The sequence below is a fragment of the Ruditapes philippinarum genome, unplaced genomic scaffold (assembly GCF_026571515.1).
Source record: "Ruditapes philippinarum isolate M1 unplaced genomic scaffold, ASM2657151v2 ctg612_1_1_1_1, whole genome shotgun sequence".
NCBI classification, from domain to species: domain Eukaryota; kingdom Metazoa; phylum Mollusca; class Bivalvia; order Venerida; family Veneridae; genus Ruditapes; species Ruditapes philippinarum.
In genome coordinates, this window is record NW_026856417.1 from 254,436 (window position 1) to 278,412 (window position 23,977).

Consider the following 23,977-nt stretch of genomic DNA (forward strand, 5'->3'; position numbering starts at 1 on the left):
ACTCTAAATTAGCTTTTACATTATTGTACCTTTATTTTCATGACAGAAAAAAAATTGCAGTTTAGTTAGGAGGTTAAATACATATAGGTCTTGGGGTAGTGCACTGTTAAATGTACTTTATAGATAAAGTAGCAAACCTTCTGGTCCATGCGTTTCTTTATGGACCTTGAGAAATAATTGTTAAGAAATATAATGTATACAGTTGTTGCTCTAATTGCTCAATAGGGCGTGCATTAAATATGTGATCCAGTGATCGCAGGTTTGATCCTTTAGCAAGGCGAAATTTCTCAATGATTATTGATCTCTGAGACATAGAGTCTAATGGTCATTTTGAGAGTTGACCGCAAAACTGCAGTAACTTAAATGAAATAAAAAAGGACTTGTGATAATCTTGCGGTCTACCCTCTAATTTATTTTGTGTCTCATTGACCATTCAGAAATCATGTGGGATTAGTATGTCACTTGTGGAGAAATTGGTAATCATTTGTTAGTTATCCTGGAATGTTAATATAGTAACCTAGTTTTGTACTTCTCCACAAGTTCTGACTAACTGCCCCACTTCTGTTTTTAAAACGGTAGCAAAATAATTCTAACATGAATCATGAGATTTCCTATAAAATATGTTAGCTGTTAGACATAAAGAGGTAAGTGAGTTTGGCTCATTCCGGCTCTCTTGTTGCCACGGAGATTTTTTTTACGGCTTTCTTCGTTTAATGTCAAGATGAAAGAATATAGAAAGTGGTTATTTGGTCTGGAATGCTGGAAGATGGTCCATAACTCTTTCTAGAAGCTGCATTTCAAAATGTTATCTCATTTTATTGGCTGAAATGACAATTATTCTGGCAGTAAGAAATCTGGCAGGATAATTTGTTCCTCAAGTATTGGGGATTGATTTTTTTCACAAATTAGAATATCATCAAAATTCCTGGCGTTCCAAGCATACCTCTGATTGCCTGACGAGATGTTGTTAAAAACGATGGAAGGGAATTAACGGAAATGCCAAGTGGTGGATATCAGATTTTGAGTATTGTTTTAAGGCAGAAAATAGCCGAGTTAATGTCTACCAGCTAGAACATTTATTCCTGTTTATAAAGCAGTTATTTGCCAAATAATTTTTATGTCTACAAATTTTTTTTTATGTATTATTGGTCTAACGATTCACTTTAGAATTAGTTGTCTCGAGGTATTTTGTTGACTTTATGGTTCTAATTTTGTTTCATTAGTAAAAGGTTTGCCAATGCATTGCCAATTCACTGAAATCTTTACCTACTTTCTTGGTTCAAGGTCACTTATTGCCAATAAACTTTTCAGTTTGTAATTATCCCCCCCCCCCCCTCCTTCAAAGAAGTGGGGGTATATTGCGTTGCATTTTTCTGTCCATCGATCAGTAGGAACCTCAAACTTAGTATGTTGATTGTTAATGACCAGTAGATGACCCCTATCGATTTTGGGGTCAAAGGTCAAGGCCACATTGACCTTGTTGGTAAAAATGGTTTCCGATCTATAACTTAAGAACGCTTAGGCCTAGGAACTGAAAACTTGGTTTGATGATGTACATGACCAGTAGATGACCCCCATTGATTTAGGGGTCAATGAGTCGATGTCAAGGCCACATTGACCTTGTAGGTTAAAACAGTTTCCAATCAAGAACTAAAGAATGCTAAAGCCTAGGAACATTGATCTTGGCAAGTAGATGACCCCTTTTGGTTTTGGGGGTCAAAGGTCAAGGTCTCATTGACTTTGTATGTTAAAACAGTTTCCGATCAATAATTGGACAACCCATGGACCCATGACCTTCACAATTTACAGAGGCATTGCTTTTGGTCAGAAGATGACCTCAATGGATTTTTGGGGTCAAGCGGTCAGAAGTCAAGATCACATTGACCTTATAGGTAAAAATGCTTTCTGATCAATATCTCAACAACTCAGGGGCCCTTTACCTTCAAACTTCACTGTTCTAGCAATGTCAGACATGTATAACACTTGTAATGTAGTAAGAAGTCAACATCCGATGTGGATGCCACAGATTTTTGCATTGTGTGATACTCGGTAATAAAATCACAAGAATGCAGCAGTTTATGTCCTTGATTTTTTATGCAAGAAAATTTTTTAGTGTCGGAGCAGTAATTCAAGGTGACTAGGAAATAACGAGTGTGTCTGTAAAGGCAGCTAGGTTTATATTAAGAAATTTTTATGACAAGGATTTTTATGACAAGGAATAAAAATAAAATAATTGAAATTTTAGAAACTCTTGCGTCTGCTTTATGAAAAGAAAAGGAATATTATGTCACCTTAGTGCAGTAACAGGTCAACATCTTATATAATTCAATAGGAGTTAACATGTTACTGCACTAAGGTGATGATTAGACCTTTATATGCATAATGCATGATACTGCTAGATAAAATATAAAGATGAAGCCAGTTCCAATTCCTGAATTCCAAGTTTTGTAATTTTGAAATGCTGAAAGCTTTTAAGTCTGGCCAAACTTGTTGTTTGACTGAAGTTCATCTGATAGTAGCGGCCAGAGTGGTTAAGGTTGCAAACTTCTAATCCTCTTGCTCCACATGGCTGTGGGTTTGAATCCTGTCAGAGACTTTGAATGTTTTCATGTGAGGAAGCTTTCCAGCTAGGTTGTGGAAGGTCGGTGGTTCAACCTTTAGTGTTTACTGTGCTAAAAATAATGCAGGAAGGGCCACCTAACATGTTTCTCCATCAGTAAAGCTAGAAATTTGCCATATGACCTTTACCATGTTAGGTAGACTTTAAGTCAAATAAACAAAAAATAAAGTTCTGTAGTATTAAGCAATACAAACTTGAGCACAAAAAGTTAGTTTCACCAAAATTAAATAAAAACAGACTTAGATTAAGAATGTAAAAGAGTTTTAACACTACTGATTCAATAGGACTGCATGTTGAGAAGTTATCTCTTATTTGTGGAGAAAGTAGGTCATTACTGTTAAAGAAATCATGGTCATTCAAGTTTGCTTATAGCCTGCTAGTATGATCAAGTTATGGTTTAAACTGTACCTTTAGATGCACGGAAGGGAGAAAGTAGGCCATTACTGTTAGAGAAATAATGGTCATTCAAGTTTGTTTATAGCCTGCTAGTATGACCAAGTCACTTTAGATGCACGGAAGGGAGAAAGTAGGCCATTACTGTTAGAGAAATAATGGTCATTCAAGTTTGTTTATAGCCTGCTAGTATGACCAAGTTAAACTGTCACGGAAGGGCACCTGAGGTTGTCCTCCATCGGTAAAGCTGTTACATCGCACTATGATCTATACCGTGTCGGTTTGATGTAAAACCCAATCAAATAAACAAATTGTCACTTTAGGAGAGGAGTAAGGCACCTGTGTTTGAACCCTACAGGTGTTTTACAGTATATATATATAGACACCTGAGTAAGTTAGTTTCTGGAAGGGAGACTTGCTTGTGGATCAATTTAGCTACAAGCATTCTTCACAGCCGAGCATAAATACTGTTTGAACTTAAAAACACTTTAATCACAACTGAACAAATATAATTAGTAGGATATCTATATGCAGACATTGTGGATATAGAGAAAAGAAGACATGGTATTTCATACTGTGAATAGTAAAGGAAATTAAAATAAATATTCAATGAGTAAAAAACAAAAGATATTCATGAAGTATTTTGAGACAGTACAGTTTTCTCTTCTTAAGCAAGGAGGAAAAACATTATAAATTATATTCAAACTTTTTTTAAATGGAAAAACAAATAATGGATTTTCTATAGCTTATATAAAGAAAACCAGCAGGTTGTGTGGGTGGTAATTTTTCCTATCTTGAAATACATCTGTTGCAATATAGTTCTCTGCATTCATCGTAATGTATTGATATTGGAACTATTTTCAACTACGCTCCTGTTTTAAATATATCTCTGTTAGATTATTTATAGCTTGTAATCGTTCTGTTGTAATATTTAGTGACTGTGACATTATTTTAATTGAAGGCTGGGCCATGGGGGAGGAGGGCAAGTAAGGGGCGAAAGATACTTTTTAAAATTTATCCATGTAAAAAATGACCATGTTATGCTGTTTGGGTAGAAAAATTTGGGTGTTTAATGTTTTTATCCTGTTCTGCCATGGATGGATCATCTGTCTGTCTGTCTGTCCATCTCTCTAAGGACAACTTAAACTTTGTGTTTAATATATTAGCCTATTAGTGCCTAACAATATTTATGTCATTGTAAAACTTCCTGAAGTGCTGTAAAAATTTGCAATTTATATCTTAAGTCTTTTGTACACATATTTTCTAAGGACTTATTTCAATGTCAAGGAATACGTATAGCTTATTTAGTTTCCAAGTTGGAAGGTTTTTGTTCGGAGAGTTTTTGTTGTCTGTGTCTTCAATAGTTGGCACATTACTCTAGCAATTTCAACATTTAGTTATTAGAAAAAACAACAACGTCTGAGAATGCGCTTCGGCATTCCGCAAGAATGCAGACAGACTTACAGGATCTGCACAATAATAAGCAATAATCCATAAGTTATCGATAGTTCTGATGCGTACTTTCTTGCTAATGCTAACAGGTGGCCAGGTAATCAACAATCTTTTACGGAATTTTCAATGTTTCTAAAAATAGCCGTTTTATTGAAGGCTATATTCAGTGCTTATGTAATTATTGAGTTATTGTGAGTGATGAGATGGTGTTTTTTTTGTTTTGTTTTTTTAAATGACATCTGCCGATCTAGATATGAGATATTAACGGCAGAGTCAGTTATAAAGTACTTGCTACAATACAAAGAGAGTGTTCCCTCTTTTTAGGCCTTATTGAAAACGTTACTCTTCTTAATTTACCTAATGTGTATGTATTTTCGTCATTTATTTTAAAGCGTCTGTGTTTTTCAGCGGCCATAAAAAAAATTAGTCTGGTGATAAAACGTCATTCTGACAGTGATGTTTATGTAAATAATAATAATTATTGGACCATAAAATACAATCCACTCTCCTCACGTCTTCATTATGTATGAAGCTGTAGTTGAAACTATTGTTTTCTCCCATAGATCTGTCCGAACTTTTTCTCTCTCTAAACTTTGAAAAAAATCGAAACTCCTTTTAACGTCAACGGTTTTGTCATTATTATTGTTATAAAGACACTTAGTTCGGCAAGAAAAATGTTTATGAAGAGTTCGTACTTTGGGAAATTTTCAGAATTGGCGATAATAGGTTTTTAGGGGTATCTGAAATAAATTTGATGATAGGCTTGCCGTTTGTAAAGGTCAGATCACTTTGTGATTATACGTAGGGTAGGTACAAAGAATGATAAATTATAGTGGCTTTCAGAATGGTTGATTGATAAATAATAGGATAGATTGAGGTATGGAAATATGTACGCAGATGGGATCTGCTGTTTAATACTGAAAGAGAAAAAATGTAGAAATATTTTTTTTTGCATAATCTAAAGAAAAAAACAACAACAACAACAACAACTTAGTGATCTGTACTAAGATGCTCTTTGGAAAAGTCAATTACGTTTAGGACATCTGTAGGATATGCTGTTATTATCAAAGTTTCACTGTTTGAAAACATACGTTAAACAAATTGCGGCATACGATAGTTTCAAATTGAGGTAATCTTAAAAATCTTGGACTTGCGTCTTTAATCAAAGAAGTAATTTGATCATGCTGATGGTAAAGTGACCATTGAAGAATGTTTTGTACTTAAACCTTGCCTTCAATTTTGTGACCATATTTAAAAAAAACACCCTATTTTAGAGGGAGAATAGAAGAGCTTCTATTGTACCAAAAGTGTTTGATCGGCCTCGCTGATTACCCGCGTGGCCGATCATAAGAGACTAAATAATTATACTAGTTAATATCTTTGTATTAAAAGTTACCAAATGAGACATTTAACAAGTCCTTTTGTATCTCCTTGTTTACTGATTGAAGAGTACCCAAGAAACGTTATTAACGAGAGTTCAGCCACCCAAGGTGATAAGAATAGCAAAAACAAATTTCTACAGTGTTAAAATACCCCGCTAATTATTTCTCAACTCTGTGAGGTCTTTTATTCTTATGTTCTTATATTATAGGGTATATATTATATTATTGCGTATACATTATGGCAAGTGAGATGTATTTATCGGCTCGTTTTAAACAAATATTTCAATATATGTGCTAGAACTAATGATATTAATTAAGAGACTTGGGTAATGATGTATTGATTGTAGATTGTGAAAGTGATGATATTATCTATAGATATTATCTATATGATAATATCATATCATTATAATAGAAAATATGACAAACAATGATGTGTGGTCTGCGAGATCCCTGCATGAACTTCTAATTATAATTATGATGCTCATCATATAATATGTAAAAAAGAAAATTAATAATTATTGTCATTACTGAAATTGAAGTATTTTATGTATAGCTCTTTTATTTGATTAAAACCTGCACAGTATTTAGGTGATCATGTGTATTGTTAGGGAAGGGGGACTTCACTTGTACTTATTTTTTTTTTGATATTTGGACATGCTTGTTGGCCAGGGTCTATACTGCCATTCTTCAATTATTACTGCTTTAAACCTATATATATGTAAACACCATGGGTCCAGCATAACCCAGTGCTTAGGGTTTGTGGCTTGAAAAGGTCCCTTTCAAGATTTGAACCCATTGCGGTGAGGGGCAAGTGGTTTGAAGCAACAACCTTAACCACTTGTCCACGGATGCCCCCGTCTTAGGGTTTGTAAGTGTTAGCTTGCCAATCAAAACCAACCAGCATCATTTTCAATTTTGATTTGTTTAGCCACCTTTAAGGCTTCTGTGTTATCAATTTTCAAGTCAAGATTTAAATTATTATTACTATTATTCTTTTACAGGAAAAGGAGAGACAGAAGAAACTTCTACAAGAGCAGGAGTTACGTAGGTCGAACAGAATAACTGTAAAGATGAGGGAGAAGATTGAACAGGTAATGTAGAATATTCTAGAATGGATTAAATCTAGAATATAGAACAATCTATGGCAATGGTTGGTTCATTGAATGTCCTAGAATGGATTAAATGTAGAATGTAGATAAATCTGTGTTAATGGGAGGTTTATAGTATTAGTTATAAAGATTTTTGACAGGTTATATGGCCCTATATAAACGGTTGTTTGGCAATATAACCCGAGCCGCTAGGCGAGGGTTATATTGCAAACAACCATCTATATACCAGTAACCTTAAAGAATTTATAATACAGCAAGCATCATTTTTAGTGAGAAAAATGAGATTTCTTCATAAATTGGCAGCAGCCGTGTTTGTATTAAGACTATATAAACGTTACGATTATCCAATGAAAAGCGACGTTGCAAACGTGTAATATTATAAAATGTTCTAGAATGGGTCTAATGTAGAATATGATAAATCTGTGTTAATGGGTGGTTTGTAGAATGTTCTAGATTGGATCAAATGTAGAATATGGAAAAATCTTTGTTAATGTGAGGTTTGTAGAAGTTCTTGAATGGGTCTAAAGTAGAATTTAGATAAATCTGTTGTAATGGGAGGTTTGTAGAATGTTCTAGAATGGATCAAATGTAGAATATAGATAAATCTGTGGTGATGCGAGATAAGTTGAATATTCTAGAATAGATCAAATGTAGAATATAAATAAATCTGTGTTAATGGGAGATTTGTAGAATTTTCTAGAATGGCTTTAATGTAGAATTAAGATGAATTAGTGGTAATTGAAGGTTGTAGATTTTTAGAATTGATCAAAGGTAGAATGTTGATAAATGTTTTATTATGTTTTAGAATGGAACAAATTGAAATTTATATAATAAAATTGTGGCAGGGCTCTACAAATTTTTTTGGAGTAGAGTTGTCCAGGACAACTGACCTAGCAAAATAGAGTTGTCCCAAAATTGACCACAAGTGTCCAAGTCTCGGTAAATGTTCAGTATGCGTAGTATGTATACTATATCCAAAGAAGAAGTAAAAACAATTAATTTTTTAATATTTTTAAGTTACAATTTGTATTTCATTTAGTATAAAATAGAACATTTTGTTTCAACTGAAATAGTTTTGATTGTTCAGCACTCTTCCCAGGTACCTTTCAGCACTGTTCAAGTTCAATAGCCTGTGTAGGCCTATATATGTTTTGTTTCAGTTTTATTTTTTTTCCTGAATTTTTATCCTTGATCTTGAAAATTTAAGTAAAATTATTCCAACATGAATGTAGTTAGCCATAGCCTCTCTCAGTTTCCAAATTTCACATTGGACATGGTAAATAAGAAAAAGACAGTCATTAATATTACCCGGTAGGGAAATATAAAATATGATAGTGAATTAGACTATTCAAATACTTACAAATCTCATCATTATTTATCTTAACATTGTCAAAAGTCCTTTTGATTCATAAGTAACAAAAGATTTTTAATATTTCTACTTGCTGCAGAGCTTTAAACTTATTAAAACTGTCTCACGATTTATAAAAAAAATCGGCATCGCGAAAATATGTGACAAATGAAAATTTTTCTGTTTTCATCATAAATTATACTATTTTGACTATTGTATGTTCGAATGCATTCAAAATAGATGCTTTTTGGATATTTTAATATTGTTTTCCACTTAGGAATTTATCAAAAAGCCTAAAACAAAAAATTCGAAATTTTCAATTCAAAGCACAAATTACTGTCTGCTTGTGTCAATATATCAACTTCAAAGACCAAGTCTGTGACTTAATAATGTTTTTGACATGTCTATAATAATGTTGGACTTTGTCTTTAAGATTTTTATCAAACATTTAGTGTCTTATCTATTTTTATTGCCTGTGGCAATGTAAAATTAATCAGCGTAGCAACTGCTGAGATTGATTGCCTCAGGCGAAGATTACCGGCGCACCATGCTGTGAAGGGTCGTATTAATAAACATAATTTTACAGTTGTCCAAGATTAGCATCTGTCAAAATTTGACTTGTCCGGGACTAACTTTCTGCTTATTGTCAGTTGTCCCAAGTGGTTTTAGAGTTGTCCCGGACGTCGGACTATAGGATTTGTAGAGCCCTGTGTGGGATCTTGTATATTAGAGAATAAAGATAAACCTGTGGTAATTGGGTTTATAGAATGTTTTAGGATGCATCATTTACTTACAGTAGGTAGATAATCCTGTGGTAATGTAGAATTCTATTATCTAATAGGTTATATACAATGGCTTTAAATTTATGATTATTATAATAAGAAAAGATGCACTAAAATAGATAAGAATATAGAATTTGTATGAATAGCGGCTCCTTTAATTATCTAATAGGACTTAACCCTTTACTGCATGGTCTAGAATAAAAAATATTGATATGTTAAACCATGTTAAGGCTACAGAAGTAGTATTTGAAGATATTTTATATTCTATATTTTATAACTTTTTAGGAAAAGATTTTAGCGGAGGCGTTAGCCGAGGAGGAGAAGGCGAGAATTAAAGCTGAGGAAGAGAGAAAACTGAAGGATGAACAACTTAGACTGGAGGATGAGAATAGACAGAGGGAAGATAGGAGAAAGGCAAGGGAAGGTGAGTGTAGGCGTTTTTTTTTACCACTTATAAATCAGGCCTGGAGGTTTTAACTTTTAAGCTCACCTAAGCTAGCTCAGGGTGAGCTTTTAGGATCATTGGATGTCCATTGTCTGTCGTCCGTTCACATTTGTTCTTTAACACTCTAGTGGTCACATTTTTGTCTCAATCATCATCAAACTTGGTCAGGATGCTTGTCTAGGTTATTGCTTGGATGACTTCGAACATCATCTTGAAAAACTAGGTCACAGGAGCCAAAAATAGAAAAATCTAGTTTACACTAGTGGCTACTGTTTTGATTCAAATATCCTGGAAATTGGTCTGAAAGTTTGTTTGATGATTTCTAGGTCAGGTTGGAATACCTTGGGTCAAAAACTATGTCAGACCGCCCATATATGGGAAAACCTTGTGAACATTTTGGTCACATTTTTGACTCATTTACCATCAAACTTGATCAAGATGCTTGTCTAGGTAATTGCTTGGATGAGTTCAAACATGGGTCATCTCGGATGAAATTTTTTGCTAAGTAATTGCTCAGAGGAGTGTGATGGGTGAGGTGAGCAATCTAGGGCACACATCAATGCCGTCGAATCATTCGGGTCTGCACTGTTCACTATTCTGTCGACACAAATTCTAATATGTTGGCTAAACACAAATTGTTTTGATGGACATGTCCATTAAGGATATTAAGCATGATAAGGTGTGTAAAGTTAGTATATCTAATTATATAATATATTTGTTAGAGCGAGCAAAGAGGTTGTCTATGAGAGGGGAAAGAGCAAGATTACTGGCTGAAGGCAAGGAGATTCCGGCTGATATGATATACACTGGATCTCAGAAATACAAGGATGACGGCGACGACTCCGATGATAGCAGGTATGTTTTATGTTTAGGCTATATAAACCAATTATTTACATGCAATAACTTCTTGCCAGCGTTACCATTAAGTGTCCAATATATTGCACACTGTAGTGACCAATTTATACTATATTTGACAGTTAAATAAAAATGAAGTTAAGGTCAATTTTTTAGCTTAATTGATTTATTATTAGCTTATGCATAATGCATTGATATATAATTAGCTTGTGAATATTCATTATGCTAATGACCTTTGCAGGTGTGACCTGAAAGAGGAAGAGGATTATGAAGCTTTGATGAAAGGTAGGTAACTCTTGTAAAGTATTCAAGACGTTTTATTCTTCAAATAAATGTTATTTTATGTCTCGCAAGAAGATAAAAACAAACTTCTGATATATATCTTTTGTTGTTGCTGAAATAGAAACAGTTTGCATATGTTGCTATTAAAATATTGCAGATATTTAGAGCTAAAACTTGCTTCAAATTTTTTTCCAGTAATAAATGCTATGAAATACCACAAAGATTGTTGGCCGTTTTTACAGCCAGTCACGGATGAACAAGCTCCTGGCTACAGTGAAATCATCAAGGTCAGTAGAAGTTTGAAATTCAATCACTGTGATTTAATTATTACCCGTTTCTTCCTAATTTTTAGAGCCAGCTCTTTGTGTCTATAAAAACTATCATAGTAGTTTGTCCAGATGAGACCTGTTTAAAGGAAGGTCATGTGTGTAGGTACTATGTACTTGTGGCCTTGATTGGAAACTTTAAACGAAAAGTGGCACATGAAAACTTAACAGAACTCTAAATCATAGTCTTTTGAAAGCTTAGGTATAATAATAATTATATAATGGTCTTAAGATTAATTAGCTCCCTTGAAAATAATTACTAAAAAAACTATGGCCTGAAGAGTGAGCTCCCTTGAAATGATTTGTTTTTGTTTAAAAAAAAATCACATTTGAAGTCTGTTTCTATGGATATACCATAGAGTGTATTTTGATTAATTGAAGTGTAAAATTACCTTCTTTTGAGAGACCACCTGTTTATGTTAAACCACTCTCTATATATTCTTATATTGGTCAATATAGACAATGTGCACTGTTCTATAACAGTGGGCTCCATTTAAAAGGAATTGATGAAATTCTGTGTATATTTTTTTCCCATATTGCAGTCATTGATTATTAAAATTAAACAATTTGGACTTTATCCTGACTCAATTTTAACTCACCCGAACACAGTGTATTGTGTTTTTAGCTCACCTGTCACAAAGTGACAGGGTGAGCTTTTGTGATCGCTTTTCGTCCGGCGTCAGTCCGTCCGTCCGTCCGTAAACTTTTACTTTAAATGACATCTCCTCATAAACCACTAAGCCAATTTCATCCAAACTTCACAGGAATGTTCCTTTGGTGGTCACCTTTAAAAATTGTTCAAAGAATTTAATTCCATGCAAAACTCTGGTTGCCATGGCAACCGAAAGAAAAAACTTTAAATATCTTCTTTTAAAAAACCATAAGAGCTAGAGCTTAGATATTTGGCATGAAACATCTCCTAATGAGTGTCTACCAAGTTTGTTCAAATAAAAGCCCTGGGGTCAAAATTGGCCCCGCCCCAGGGGGTCATTGATTTTCCCTATATGCATATAGTAAAAACTTAAAAAATCTTCTTTTAAAGAACCCAAAGAGCTAGAGCTAAGATATTTAGCATGAAACATCTTCTAATGAGTGTCTACCAAGTTTGTTCAAATAAAAGCCCTGGGGTGAAAATTGGCCCCGCCCCGGGGGTCATTGATTTTCCCTATATGCATATAGTAAAAACTTAAAAAATCTTCTTTTAAAGAACTCAAAGAGCTAGAGCTTAGATATTTGGCATGAAACATCTTCTAGTGAGTGTCTACCAAGTTTGTTCAAATAAAAGCCCTGGGGTCAAAATTGGCCCCGCCCCAGGGGGTTATTGATTTTCCCTATATGCATATAGTAAAAACTTAAAAAATCTTCTTTTAAAGAACCCAAAGAGCTAGAGCTAAGATATTTGGCATGAAACATCTTCTAATGAGTGTCTACCAAGTTTGTTCAAATAAAAGCCCTGGGGTGAAAATTGGCCCCGCCCCGGGGGTCATTGATTTTCCCTATATGCATATAGTAAAAACTTAAAAATCTTCTTTTAAAGAACTCAAAGAGCTAGAGCTTAGATATTTGGCATGAAAGATCTTCTAGTGAGTGTCTACCAAGTTTGTTCAAATAAAAGCCCTGGGGTCAAAATTGGCCCTGCCCGGGGGGGTCATTGATTTTCCCTATATGCATATAGTAAAAACTTAAAAAATCTTCTTTTAAAGAACCCAAAGAGCTAGAGCTAAGATATTTAGCATGAAACATGTTCTAGTGAGTGTCTACCAAGTTTGTTCAAATAAATGCCCTAGGGTGAAAATTGGCCCCGCCCCGGGGGGTCATTGATTTTCCCTATATTCATATAGTAAAAACTTAAAAAATCTTCTTTTAAAGAACCCAAAGAGCTAGAGCTAAGATATTTAGCATGAAACATGTTCTAATGGGTGTCTACCAAGTTTGTTCAAATAAAAGCCCTAGGGTGAAAATTGGCCCCGCCCAGGGGGGGTCATTGATTTTCCCTATATGCATATAGTAAAAACTTAAAAAATCTTTCTTTTAAAGAACTCAAAGAGCTATGGCTAAGATATTGAGCATCAAACATGTTCTAATAGGTGTCTACCAAGTTTGTTCAAATACAAGCCCAGGGGTCAAAATTGGCCCCGCCCCGGGGGTCATTGATTTTCTTTATATGTGTTTAGCAAAAACTTTAAATCTTCTTTGAAAAAACCTAAATAGCTAGAGTTTAGATATTAAGCATGAAACATCTTCTAGTAAGTGTCTACAAAGTTTGTTCAAATAAAAGCCCTGGGGTCAAAACTGGCCCGGCCCCAGGGGTGTCATTGTTTTTAACTATATGTGTATAGTAAAAACTTTAAAAAAAATCTTCTTTTAAAAAGCCCAATGAGCTAGAGCTTAAATGTTTAGCATGAAACATCTTCTTATGGGTGTCTACCAAGTTCGTGCAAATAAAAGCCCTTAGGGTAAATTGGCTCTGCAACGTTGGGTGGGGTTGGGGTTGGGGGGGGGGGGGCCTATATACAGGTGAGCGACCTCAGGGCCATTATGGCCCTCTTGTTCTAATGTTCTTAAACTTTTTCCAGGTAGCTTACGGAATGCAGGTGGTTCTACTTAGGTGCCTATTTGTGCCTGAAATGAAGGGCACCAAAGGTCTTTCTCCACCATTAAAGCTGGAACATTGCCATATGGCATATACTGTGTCAATGTGACATAAAACCCAAACAAACAAATATACAACTTTTACTCTGAATAACATCTCCCTTCCAGAAAGCTGTGTTTAACAAGACAAACATTTTCTGTGGCTGAACAGTTACAAGAAACCAGCAAAAAAATAATTTTTTCATTTCAGAGGCCGATGGATTTGTCTAAAATAGAGGAGAAAGTGGAGAAAAGAGATTACAGGTCTACACAACATTTCCTGTCTGATTTTAGACTGATGTTCAATAACTGTAAACGATTCAATGGCCAAGACAGTGGTTAGTCATTAGTAATATTTAAATAAGGCAGATCTTTTTGTGTGCATTTTATACTTAATCTCTGTAATGGTGCAGGGCTGGATGAATCTAATTTTGACTTGTTTGTCCATTTTATGTGAAGCATTAATGTATTTGTCTGAATGATATTTATAAAGTAAATTTTTTGGAAAATTTAACTTGTCCGCACAGGCTGTGGGACAACTTTGAACATATGGATAATTGATTTTTAAGGCTCTATAGTGTATAAAAGAAACATGTTTGCATACATGTAAATCATGGGAAGGGGAATAATTTGGAAATACATTTATAATTTTGATATGAAAATTGAAATTGGTTGTTGTTAAGCAGTTTAGATAGTATGAATTTTGAGGAATGATAGATAAAAGAAGGCTCCCTGAATTTTCTTTGGCTTGAGCATTCTATATATATGAGATCTATAGCAGGGCTTTGAATTCGTTTATGTGAGGAATGTGTTTTTAAAAACTTATGGTAGATAAATGCTACTGCTTTTGTGCCTCTTAGTGCCTGAAAAATTGCTTTGAGGTGCATTTGAAGTCTCACTCTGCCAGGAAAAGCTGGAAGGTGGCAATTGTAGTCTTAACAGTGTCACTGTGACAAAATATTCCTTCCCACCCAAAAAACAACAACATTTATTGTGCCTGAAAAAATGCACTTAAGGTCTCTGGTCACTGAACAGTGTCAGTCTTGCTTTAAACTAGCCAAAAAAATTATGATCATAAAAGCTCTCTTTTTGAGGAACATTTTCTTCTTTTCACATGTCATAAATTTCATATTCTTGATATTAAGAGATATTTTTTTGTTCTCTAAGAATTTTCCGATTGTGCACGATCAATGGAAAATATGTTGAAGAAATACATGAAGAGATTTGTTTCCGAGGAGCCTACAGACAAGTATTACGAGGATAAACCGTTCATGGTTCCAGGAGGGCGTGGTGGGCCTCGTACTGGAGAAAAGAGGTACCGGCCTCAAAGAGCAGCCAGTTCTAGAGCTTTACAGACAGTACATAAAGCTTTAAATGATGATGATACTGAGGTAAGAATTGATCCAAGGATAATGAAATTATGATTGATAATATGTAAAGAAGAATATCCTTTTTGGATGTTCATGGTTTACTTTTATTTTCTCGTGGTGAGTAAAGAAGTGACTTACTATAAGTTATAGATATTGCATTTAAAACTCAAAATATTGAAACATTTTTCCAATAGAGAACATGTTTGTTTTTTTTAAATGATACTGATATCATTAGAATTATCTTGAATTTTAGTCAAGCAGTGATGAGGAGGACCACATTCCTCAAAGAAAGAAACCAAAAGATTCCACAGCATCCCCGTTCAGAACTCAGTCACACGACAAGTTGCTTCTCGATAAGATGATTGAGTTGAAACGTCAACGAGAGAGAAAGTTAGCTGCTAGTGCGCTCCATAATCACGGTATAATCACTCGTGGACCGGAGCGTATACGTGTGCAAAACCCACAGGGTGGTGTTATGATTATTCCAAAAAGTGAAATGAATCCCTCGGGCGTTCTCAGAATGGCTGCCACACGAGAAATTAAACGTAAAGTAAATACACAGTTACCAAACCTAACACCGGTTTCTCATCGATACGGTAATTTTAAACCAGCTGGGACTCCCAACAATCCCAGTCAGACAGTTTTACATGCAGACTTGAGTAAAAAAGAGACAGGGTTGAGTATAATTGACCAAACCACTCCTGGATCAAATCAGCCAAAAGTGATCAAAATTGTTGCAGCCAATGCTCAAGGACAACAATCTGTGAAGCAGACAGCAGAAAATGTAAGAGTGTCCTCGGACGGGTATTTGATAATCAGTGGGAAAAACTCTGGAATTAAAGTAACTGAAAATACAAAAATCGTGATTCAGCCTCCGCCTTCTGCGTCTGGACCAGTATCATCCTCTTCAGATGGAGGTCAGTCGCAGACAATAAGACAAATTCCCGCTAGATCTAATTTGCAGCAGACGACTAGCCAAAGTCCATCTGGTACAGCTGCTATCCAGGATAATGCTATCACTGGTTCCAGTACTGCTTCAGCTCAGAATGAAGACCAGGTACCAGTGCAAGGTAATAGTTCACCGTCTGGTACCCAGCTTAAAATGCAGCAGCCGTTGGATTTGCAAGGAATTTTGAAACAGACCGCCATCAATCCCAAACATCCAGCATTACAGGGTTTAGTAAACCAAATGGCTAATAAAACTAACTTAACACCAGAAATGAAGAAAAAGCTTGACATTGCTCAAAGGATTCTTCTTCAGCATGAGCAAAAGAAGAAATTATTAGAGCAACAAAAAGCTGCTCAGATGCCTAAATTGGAGGTGAATTTGGGTGCCAGTGGCTCTAGTGCAATCGAGGAGAGATTGAAAGATCCCATTGTTAATATAGACAAACAACTCGGATCTGTCTCACAAAATGTGATTAGTAACGTTAATATAGCCAGTGATATTTTGGATACGTACTACAGTGTATTAAATGAAGCCAAATCAAAAGCAGGTAGTCAAAATGTACCGTCTGCTTCTGGTTCCTTGCCTGAAAATACTCGACAGTTAAATCAGAATCAAACTGTGACACAGAGTGGTGCAAATGTGGTATCGTCTATACCCACTTCCTCCGTGCAGGGCGGGAGTGGTCAGGGAACACTAATTGTTCAGTCTATACCAAATGTTCAAACAACAGTTTCTAATCTGAATACAGTAAATGATGACTTGCAGAACTCTCAAAACCAGAAGGCATCCCCTGCACATGGCATGTCTGAGGTGACGCGGCAGATTTATAATTTGATAAGTAAAACCAGCACAGGTGGGTTAGTGACTGCATTGGCAAATGCGCAGAAAATGAAAACAAACATTTGTGCACAGCAATCTTGGTCAGCTTTGAGTATAAGTCCGCAGATACAAGTTCCTGCAGTTTCGATTCAGAGCACCATTGTTAATCAAGCACCACAAGCTTTAAATCAAGTCCCTCAGACAATTAATCCAAATCAAATAATTGTGAATCAAGTGCAGCAAATGATAAAAAGTCAAGCACCACAAGTTACTAATCAAACTCAGCAAATTATTAATCAAGCACAGCTGGTTGTGAATACAGTTCCTCAATCAGTTAATCAATCACCACAAACTTCTAATAGAATACCACATGTTATAAATCAAACTCAGCAAATTGTTGATCAAGTACCACGAAGTGGGAATCATATTCCACAGACTGTGTCAAATTTAACTTCAAGCAGTTCTGTATCAGATTTGCTTCGGACAGCCATGTTTAAACAAGTTTCTCAAAGTAGCTCTGACGTTTGTCCTATAGAAGCATTGCTTGCAAAAAGTACACCACTAAAAACTGTACCAGGTGATATTTCTAAGACTATTCCAAATCCTTCATTGGTTGAAGCACTTCAAGGTCAATCGCCTGTTTCTTTGAATGTGAAAAAATCAGAAATTTCACCAGAAAAAAGTGAAAGAAAAAACCTGTTTGATTCATTTGAAGCTAATAAAGTGAACGCAAGTGCAGTGATACCTAATCCACTAGAAAATGATCAGAGTTTATCTAGTCAAGCGGAAAAACAAGACTTGACCGGAGATAATGTCCCATTAGAAGTGAAGTTAAAATTACGGGCTGATGGAATATCTTTACCAGCATCAAGCACATTGAATTTTGGATCTCCTTTAAAGGCCACCTCAGTGTTAGAAGCATTAAAGTGTAAACTTCATACTGTGAAACCTCAGACTGAGGTAGGTTACTTTTCAAGTATTTTTCAGTTATTAAAATGTCATATACATGTCTTGTTTATATAATGTCATATATTATGCTTTTATTGTAAAAAATGGTAAAGGTCTACTGGTCTGTCTTATAGCAGCATATGTCTGCTGTTATAGCAGTGTTGATCTATTATTTTAGCAGCTCTGGACTGTTATTATAGCAGCATAGATCTGTTAAAGCAGTATAAGTTTGTTATAGCAGTATAGGACTGTTATTAAAGCAGCATAAGTTTGTTATAGCAGTATAGGACTGTTATTAAAGCAGCATAAGTTTGTTATAGCAGCACAGGTCTGTTATAGCTGTATAGATCTGTTATTATAGCAGCTCTGGGCTGTAATGAAGCAGCATAGGTCTGTTATTATAACAGTATAGATCTGTTGTTATAGCAGCATAAGTTTGTTATTATAGCAGCATAGGTCTGTGATATAAACTGTATAGGTCTGTTATTATAGCTGTATAGATATGTTATTATAGCTGTATAGGTCATATTTAAATGATTTAAGTAATATATACTATTTTATAATCAGAAAGAATTTTCATCTGACTAAAATAATGCATACAATGAAACTACATCATATCAACAGAGGTCATATGATAGAGGCAAATAATCAACATTTTTAGTCCCCTACCGGTTTACCGGAGGGGACTTTAGGTTTACCCTCCGTCCGTCTGTCTGTCCGTCTGTCTGTCTGTCAGTCCGTCCGTCCACAAAACTGGATCCCGCGATAACTTGAAAAGTACTGAAAATATTTTTATGAAACTTGATATATGAATAGATGGCAGTATGGAGATTATGCACGTCTTTTTCTTTTCTTCCTATGTTGAAATTCTGGTTGCTATGGCAACAAATAGGCTTAAAATATGGCAAATTTTACACGTAAACTGGATCCAGTGATAACGCAAAAAGTAATAGAAATATTTTTATGAAACTTGAAATATGGGTAGATGGCAGTCTGGAGATTATGCACGTCTTTTTCTTTTCTTCCTATGTTGAAAATTCTGGTTGCTATGGCAACAAATAGACTGAAAATATGGCAAATTTTACATATAAACTGGATCCTGTGTTAACGCAAAAAGTAATAGAAATATTTTTATGAAACTTGTAATATGGGTAGATGGCAGTCTGGAGATTATGCACGTCTTTTTCTTTTTTTCCTATGTTGAATATGTTGAAAATTCTGGTTGCTATGGCAACACATAGACTGAAAATATGGCAAATTTTACACATACACTGAATCCAGTGATAACTCAAAAAGTACTGGAAATACTTTTATGAAACTTGACATATGGGCAGTCTTGAGATTATGCATGTCTTATCTGTTCTCCCTATTTTGAAAAAATATTGGTTGCGTTGGCAACAAATAGGCTTAAAACATGGCAAATATAACATTATTTGTGATTAGTCAAAAAGAGCTGAAATTTTTTTATGAAATTGCATCTTTAATTCAAGAGTTATCTCCTCTTTAAGAATTTTGCTTTTAAAAATGTTATATTTTGGTAACAGGGATGTTTCAAATATTAACTTTAGAGTGTCCTTCAGTCCGTCTGTCTGTCTGTTCATAAAAACTGTTTCCTGTGATCACTTTTAAAGAACTTTTCCAACAAATTTACTTAAAATATAGAAAAATTGAAACATTAGTGAATGGCCAATGGCCCTTCAGAATGTTGATGGGGTTCTAACCGGTAGGGGACTTAGGGATTGCTTGCAATACTATGATAATTGCTTGTTTATTAAGTATTTGATTCAAAGATAAGAATTTGAGAAATACTATTTCAGGTTAGTGGGTTGAAGAGCAGTGAGGTGCCAATATCTGGTGATAGTAATCCTGATAATAGGGTAAGTGCTCACCATAGATAAACCATGGTAGATTCTAATTAGATATTTTATTATGTGCTCACATGTATGAATAGTGCTATACTTTTTGGAGAGATAACTCCGACGTATAGATAACGCCACACTTGATAAGTATTTCTGTTTAAACTTTAGCTTTCCAAAAACAGGTGACTAAGTAATGTAGGAGCAGGACAGCTGCGATGGTCCTTTTAAAGTTAGTTAACTTTTTTAATTTGTGTCAAGTTAACTAATTTTTTTGCTTTTAAAAACTGTCTAAAAACATTCTTTTGAAATACAGACCATGCTTTATATACCTCATTCAGTTTCCATTTTGATAAACTAATTTTGTAGCATATTGTTATTTCTTTGAACATTACTTTGTTTAAGTGGGTCAATATTTCAAATATACACAAAGATAATTAAGATATTGCAAACAATATGTGATTTAGTGTCGGAGTTGTCTCTTCAACCAGTATAGATGTGGTATTATGGTCATAAATATTTTATTTATTCATATTTATTAATAAAATTCAAAGATTGTTGAGAAGGGTCATTAACAGAAATCTTTCCCACAATTTTCATTGACGAAATTTTCATGTTTGCTTTTCACAAATGCGAGTATAGTTAGTTACAACATGTAACCGGAAACTTTGCTTATTGTTGTTGTCTGCACAATTGAAATGTTGCTGTAATTTTAATTTCCCAATCTTAACACAGAAATTGCTGTAGTATCAAAAACCTAGATGTTTGTTTGATTTTGGTTTAATATTTTTATTTTTGCACTTATTCATGGCTTTGAAACAGATGCTTTTCATTGTAAGATTTGAAAGAAAACATTTTCATGCCTATTTTCAAGTAAGATCTTAAACTTTGGTTAAGTTTTTGTCTGAAAGTTGGTATCACCAAAACTACTGAAGAATATAGATTGAAACACTTGTCTTCTTTAATTGTTAAATAGATGGGTATAGATTCCATAACTCAATTTACCTTTTGACAGAGTTATGCTCCTTTCCTTACTGTCAAGCACTGACAATAGTCAAGCACGCTCTCTTATGGACAGCTCTCGTTTAAAAATCTGTTGAGAAATCATTCTTCATGAAAAAATAGGTGGGGCTGCCAGTGTTTCATTGCAGCTTTCAGTGCACATATTTCTGTAGTTTTTGCTGATTGTCTTAAAGTACATCAAGCCATTGTAGGTTATTTGCTAGTAGAGATTTAAATATATTTTATATCTGTCAGTCTTCTCCTGCTTTGAGTGTACTATATCTTTGCAGTGTATTCACAGTGAGATTTCCTCTTACACGTCTACATTACCCGTCCATGTTCCTGCTAGTGGTGTAATCTGTGGACCTTCTTTACTTTACACTTGTTTATGCTCATCTGTAGATACTAGATCTTCATCTGATTCTAACCCTGCATGTGCATTTAGATGTAGTTCTTGTCTAGATGTGCCTAACTGTGGTTTCAAGTTGCCTAACTGTAGTTTAGATACACCTAATTGTAGTAAAATGTCACAAGTCACAGTTCAGTCAGAAAATGTCCTTCAAAACTACCCTGAAGAAATGAAAAGTTTAGAAGCAGGTATTATGGGTAAAATTGATAATGTAGAGAATGAAATTGAAGAAGATTATCATATTGAGAAGGATGAAGAACACCTTGAAACAGTTCTGAAAGTAAAGGAACAACTTGATAATTTGAATAATGATCAGAATACATGTTCTAAAATATCAGATAATGGAAATAGAAATGAAGTGAATGGAAATGTAAAAGAAGTGTTAGGTGAAGATTCAGACAATATGACTGAAACAAATGCTGATGAAAATCTGATTGGAGATGAAGCCAATGTTAATTCAAATGTGGATAATATTGTTAATGCTGATGATAGTAGGAACTTAACTAGAGTGGAAGAAATGGGAAAGGGAAATACAGATAATATTGTCAATGTATGTGAAAGACCTTTAAAAGTTGCTGAAAAGATGAATGCAAAATTAGATAAAGTTATTCATTCTGAAGTTGAATTTAATAATGGAAGAGAAGAGGAAATGGTCAGATTTAATGGAGCTAATGTTGGAAATGGGAATATAAATGTAAGAGAAGGAAATATTCTTAGTTCAGATGTTGCTAATATTGAAGATGCTCCTGTAGAAAAACCTTTAGAATTTGTTGTTAAAAGAGTGCAGTCTAACACTGGAAGTACAGACCTCCCTGCTAAAGAATTTGAGAAGCTGACTTTGGTGCCAATGGACCTTTCTCCACCAGGCCCTGTTGTTAAAGAACATGAAGGAGCAGAAGTTGGAACAAAACGTAAATATTCTAGTGGAAGGAAAGGAAAGAAAACTGATGTTAAAGAGAATGGTAACTCAAAAGCACAAAGAAAACAACAGTTATTAAAAGGAGACAAGAAAGTTATTGTCATCCCCAGACCTGTGCCTGAAAAAAATTGTCCTTCAAGGGTTTTCAGTAGAATTTTAGATACAAATTTCAAGCCTGAGCAAGACAATTGTGAAAAGCCAAGAGAAATTTATCCAAATTCTGATACCGTTGGTAAAGGTGATGAAATATTTAAGAATATGAATGAATATGCTGAGAAGTGTGAAAGTGACTTGAATCTTTTGAAAATTAAAAGAAAAATATATCGGCTATCCAGGTCTCCTGTGAAAATTTGTAAAATAGTGGGGAGCAATGTGAGAAAAACTGTAGATTCATCGGCAGGCATCGGATCAGATAGTCATATGAAAAAACTTTGTAAAAATGTTGATACTAACAAAGATAACATGTTTAAAAAGAGAACTCTTAGTTGGGTTGGTTCCTTTACTTTAGGATCTAATGATAAACCACAAATTTCACAAGCCCAGCTTTCAAATATACCTAGTATGCTTTTAAATGATAAAGAAGTAGTAGCTTCTGTAAATTATGAGGATTTTTTCTCGACTGAACTTTTTACACCCATTTATTCCTCTAACTCTTCATGTTGTGGTGATGGTTCTAAAAATGATTTTGACCTCGAAAAAATTGAAAAAGACATTTTTGAATTGCAGGATGAATATTTAGCACCAGCAACTACGGTATCTACAACGCAGGGTGATCCCGCTTTATATCCGGAAACGACTTCAGAAAATACAATGAACTCATCTTTGATCAGTGGTTTAAGTCCTAATGATCATCCACAAGCATTGAACATTGCTCTTAGTTCAAGTAATGTCAGTAATACTAATGTGGTTCCTACCGGATACCAACAGATGGTATCCGTAGATGGTGGGAACATATTGACTTCGGTTTCCGTTATACCACCTTCCGGGAACTTTACACAGAATGTGGTAAACACAACACCTGTTGTTATATCGACACCTATGGTTATATCGCAAGGAAATGTAATTTTTTCTACAAACATGATGCAAGAAAGTGTTCAGTCAAATTTGATACCAACCACTGTTCAAGTCTCGCAAGGTAACCCTGTTCAACCAGTGCAGTTACAAACTATGTTAGAACAAGGAACTGGGAATTTACCAAATGTTCCTACATTACAGGGCACATTAACACAACCACCAGTGCAGGTTCCAAGTGCTCTGTTACAGGCTTTAAAACAAGGCAGTACAGGACTTACCATTAATCCCAGCACCCAGAATGCTTTACTTCAACAGTTGAACTCTTTGATCAGTAATCGCCCACAATGTATCCCGACTGGTTCACAAAATGCTGTTGTCATGAATCTTAAACCTGTGAACCCTTCAAACAATTTACCACAAGAAATACAATCTATCAATTTAATGCAGGCATCAAGTACTTTACAAAGTCAAAATGTGGATGTCAGTGGTGGTTACTCTACAGGCAATGTTGGAATAACTACTTCCGGACTGGTTAGTGAAGATAATGGACTGTGTAATGATTTTAGTGGACTGGACAGCACAACTAATTTGAGTGATTATCTCAGTTCTGTAAACCAGTCAAATTTACAGACAAGCTCCTATGTGACTGGGACTGATGTAGAAATGATGGACACCAGTCAGAATGCAAGCCTCTCATTGACTGAGACAGAAGAGAACCAGTTGTAACAATACTCAATATTTACAGTAAGTATCAACTTGAACAATTTTGTTAAATAAAAAACAACAGATGAATCACAGAATCACAGTTAATATTTGAGCTGTGTGTGCTGAATTCTCAGTAAATTTTAATAACCTTTATATCCTTGCCAATTTCTTGGAACAACCTTCTCATATAAACTGCTGCTTTTCATGTGTTGCTCTTAAATGCTAAAAAATGCTTACCTTTTCTTCGATGTTAAATAAAAAAAAAGAAAAGAAAAAAAAACAAAAAACAAAAAAACAAAAAAATAGAAATTCAAAATGCATGAGTTTGATGAAGCAAAGTAAAAGGAATAACAAAAAAAAA

At 34.6% G+C, this 23,977-nt stretch overlaps 1 protein-coding gene across 1 annotated transcript in view; it reads left to right on the forward strand.

Annotated features, from left to right (window-relative positions):
- The window catches only part of LOC132746457 (uncharacterized), a 50,757-nt gene extending 27,120 nt beyond the window's left edge, over positions 1–23,637 (forward strand). The window contains exons 11-20 of the mRNA XM_060735610.1: positions 6,849–6,938; positions 9,372–9,510; positions 10,254–10,386; positions 10,628–10,671; positions 10,864–10,955; positions 13,837–13,963; positions 14,793–15,016; positions 15,249–17,723; positions 19,529–19,588; positions 20,860–23,637. Coding sequence (XP_060591593.1) covers positions 6,849–6,938; positions 9,372–9,510; positions 10,254–10,386; positions 10,628–10,671; positions 10,864–10,955; positions 13,837–13,963; positions 14,793–15,016; positions 15,249–17,723; positions 19,529–19,588; positions 20,860–23,637 — 6,162 coding nt within the window. The remainder of the gene's footprint in view (positions 1–6,848; positions 6,939–9,371; positions 9,511–10,253; positions 10,387–10,627; positions 10,672–10,863; positions 10,956–13,836; positions 13,964–14,792; positions 15,017–15,248; positions 17,724–19,528; positions 19,589–20,859) is intronic.
- The last annotated feature ends 340 nt before the right edge of the window (positions 23,638–23,977 follow it).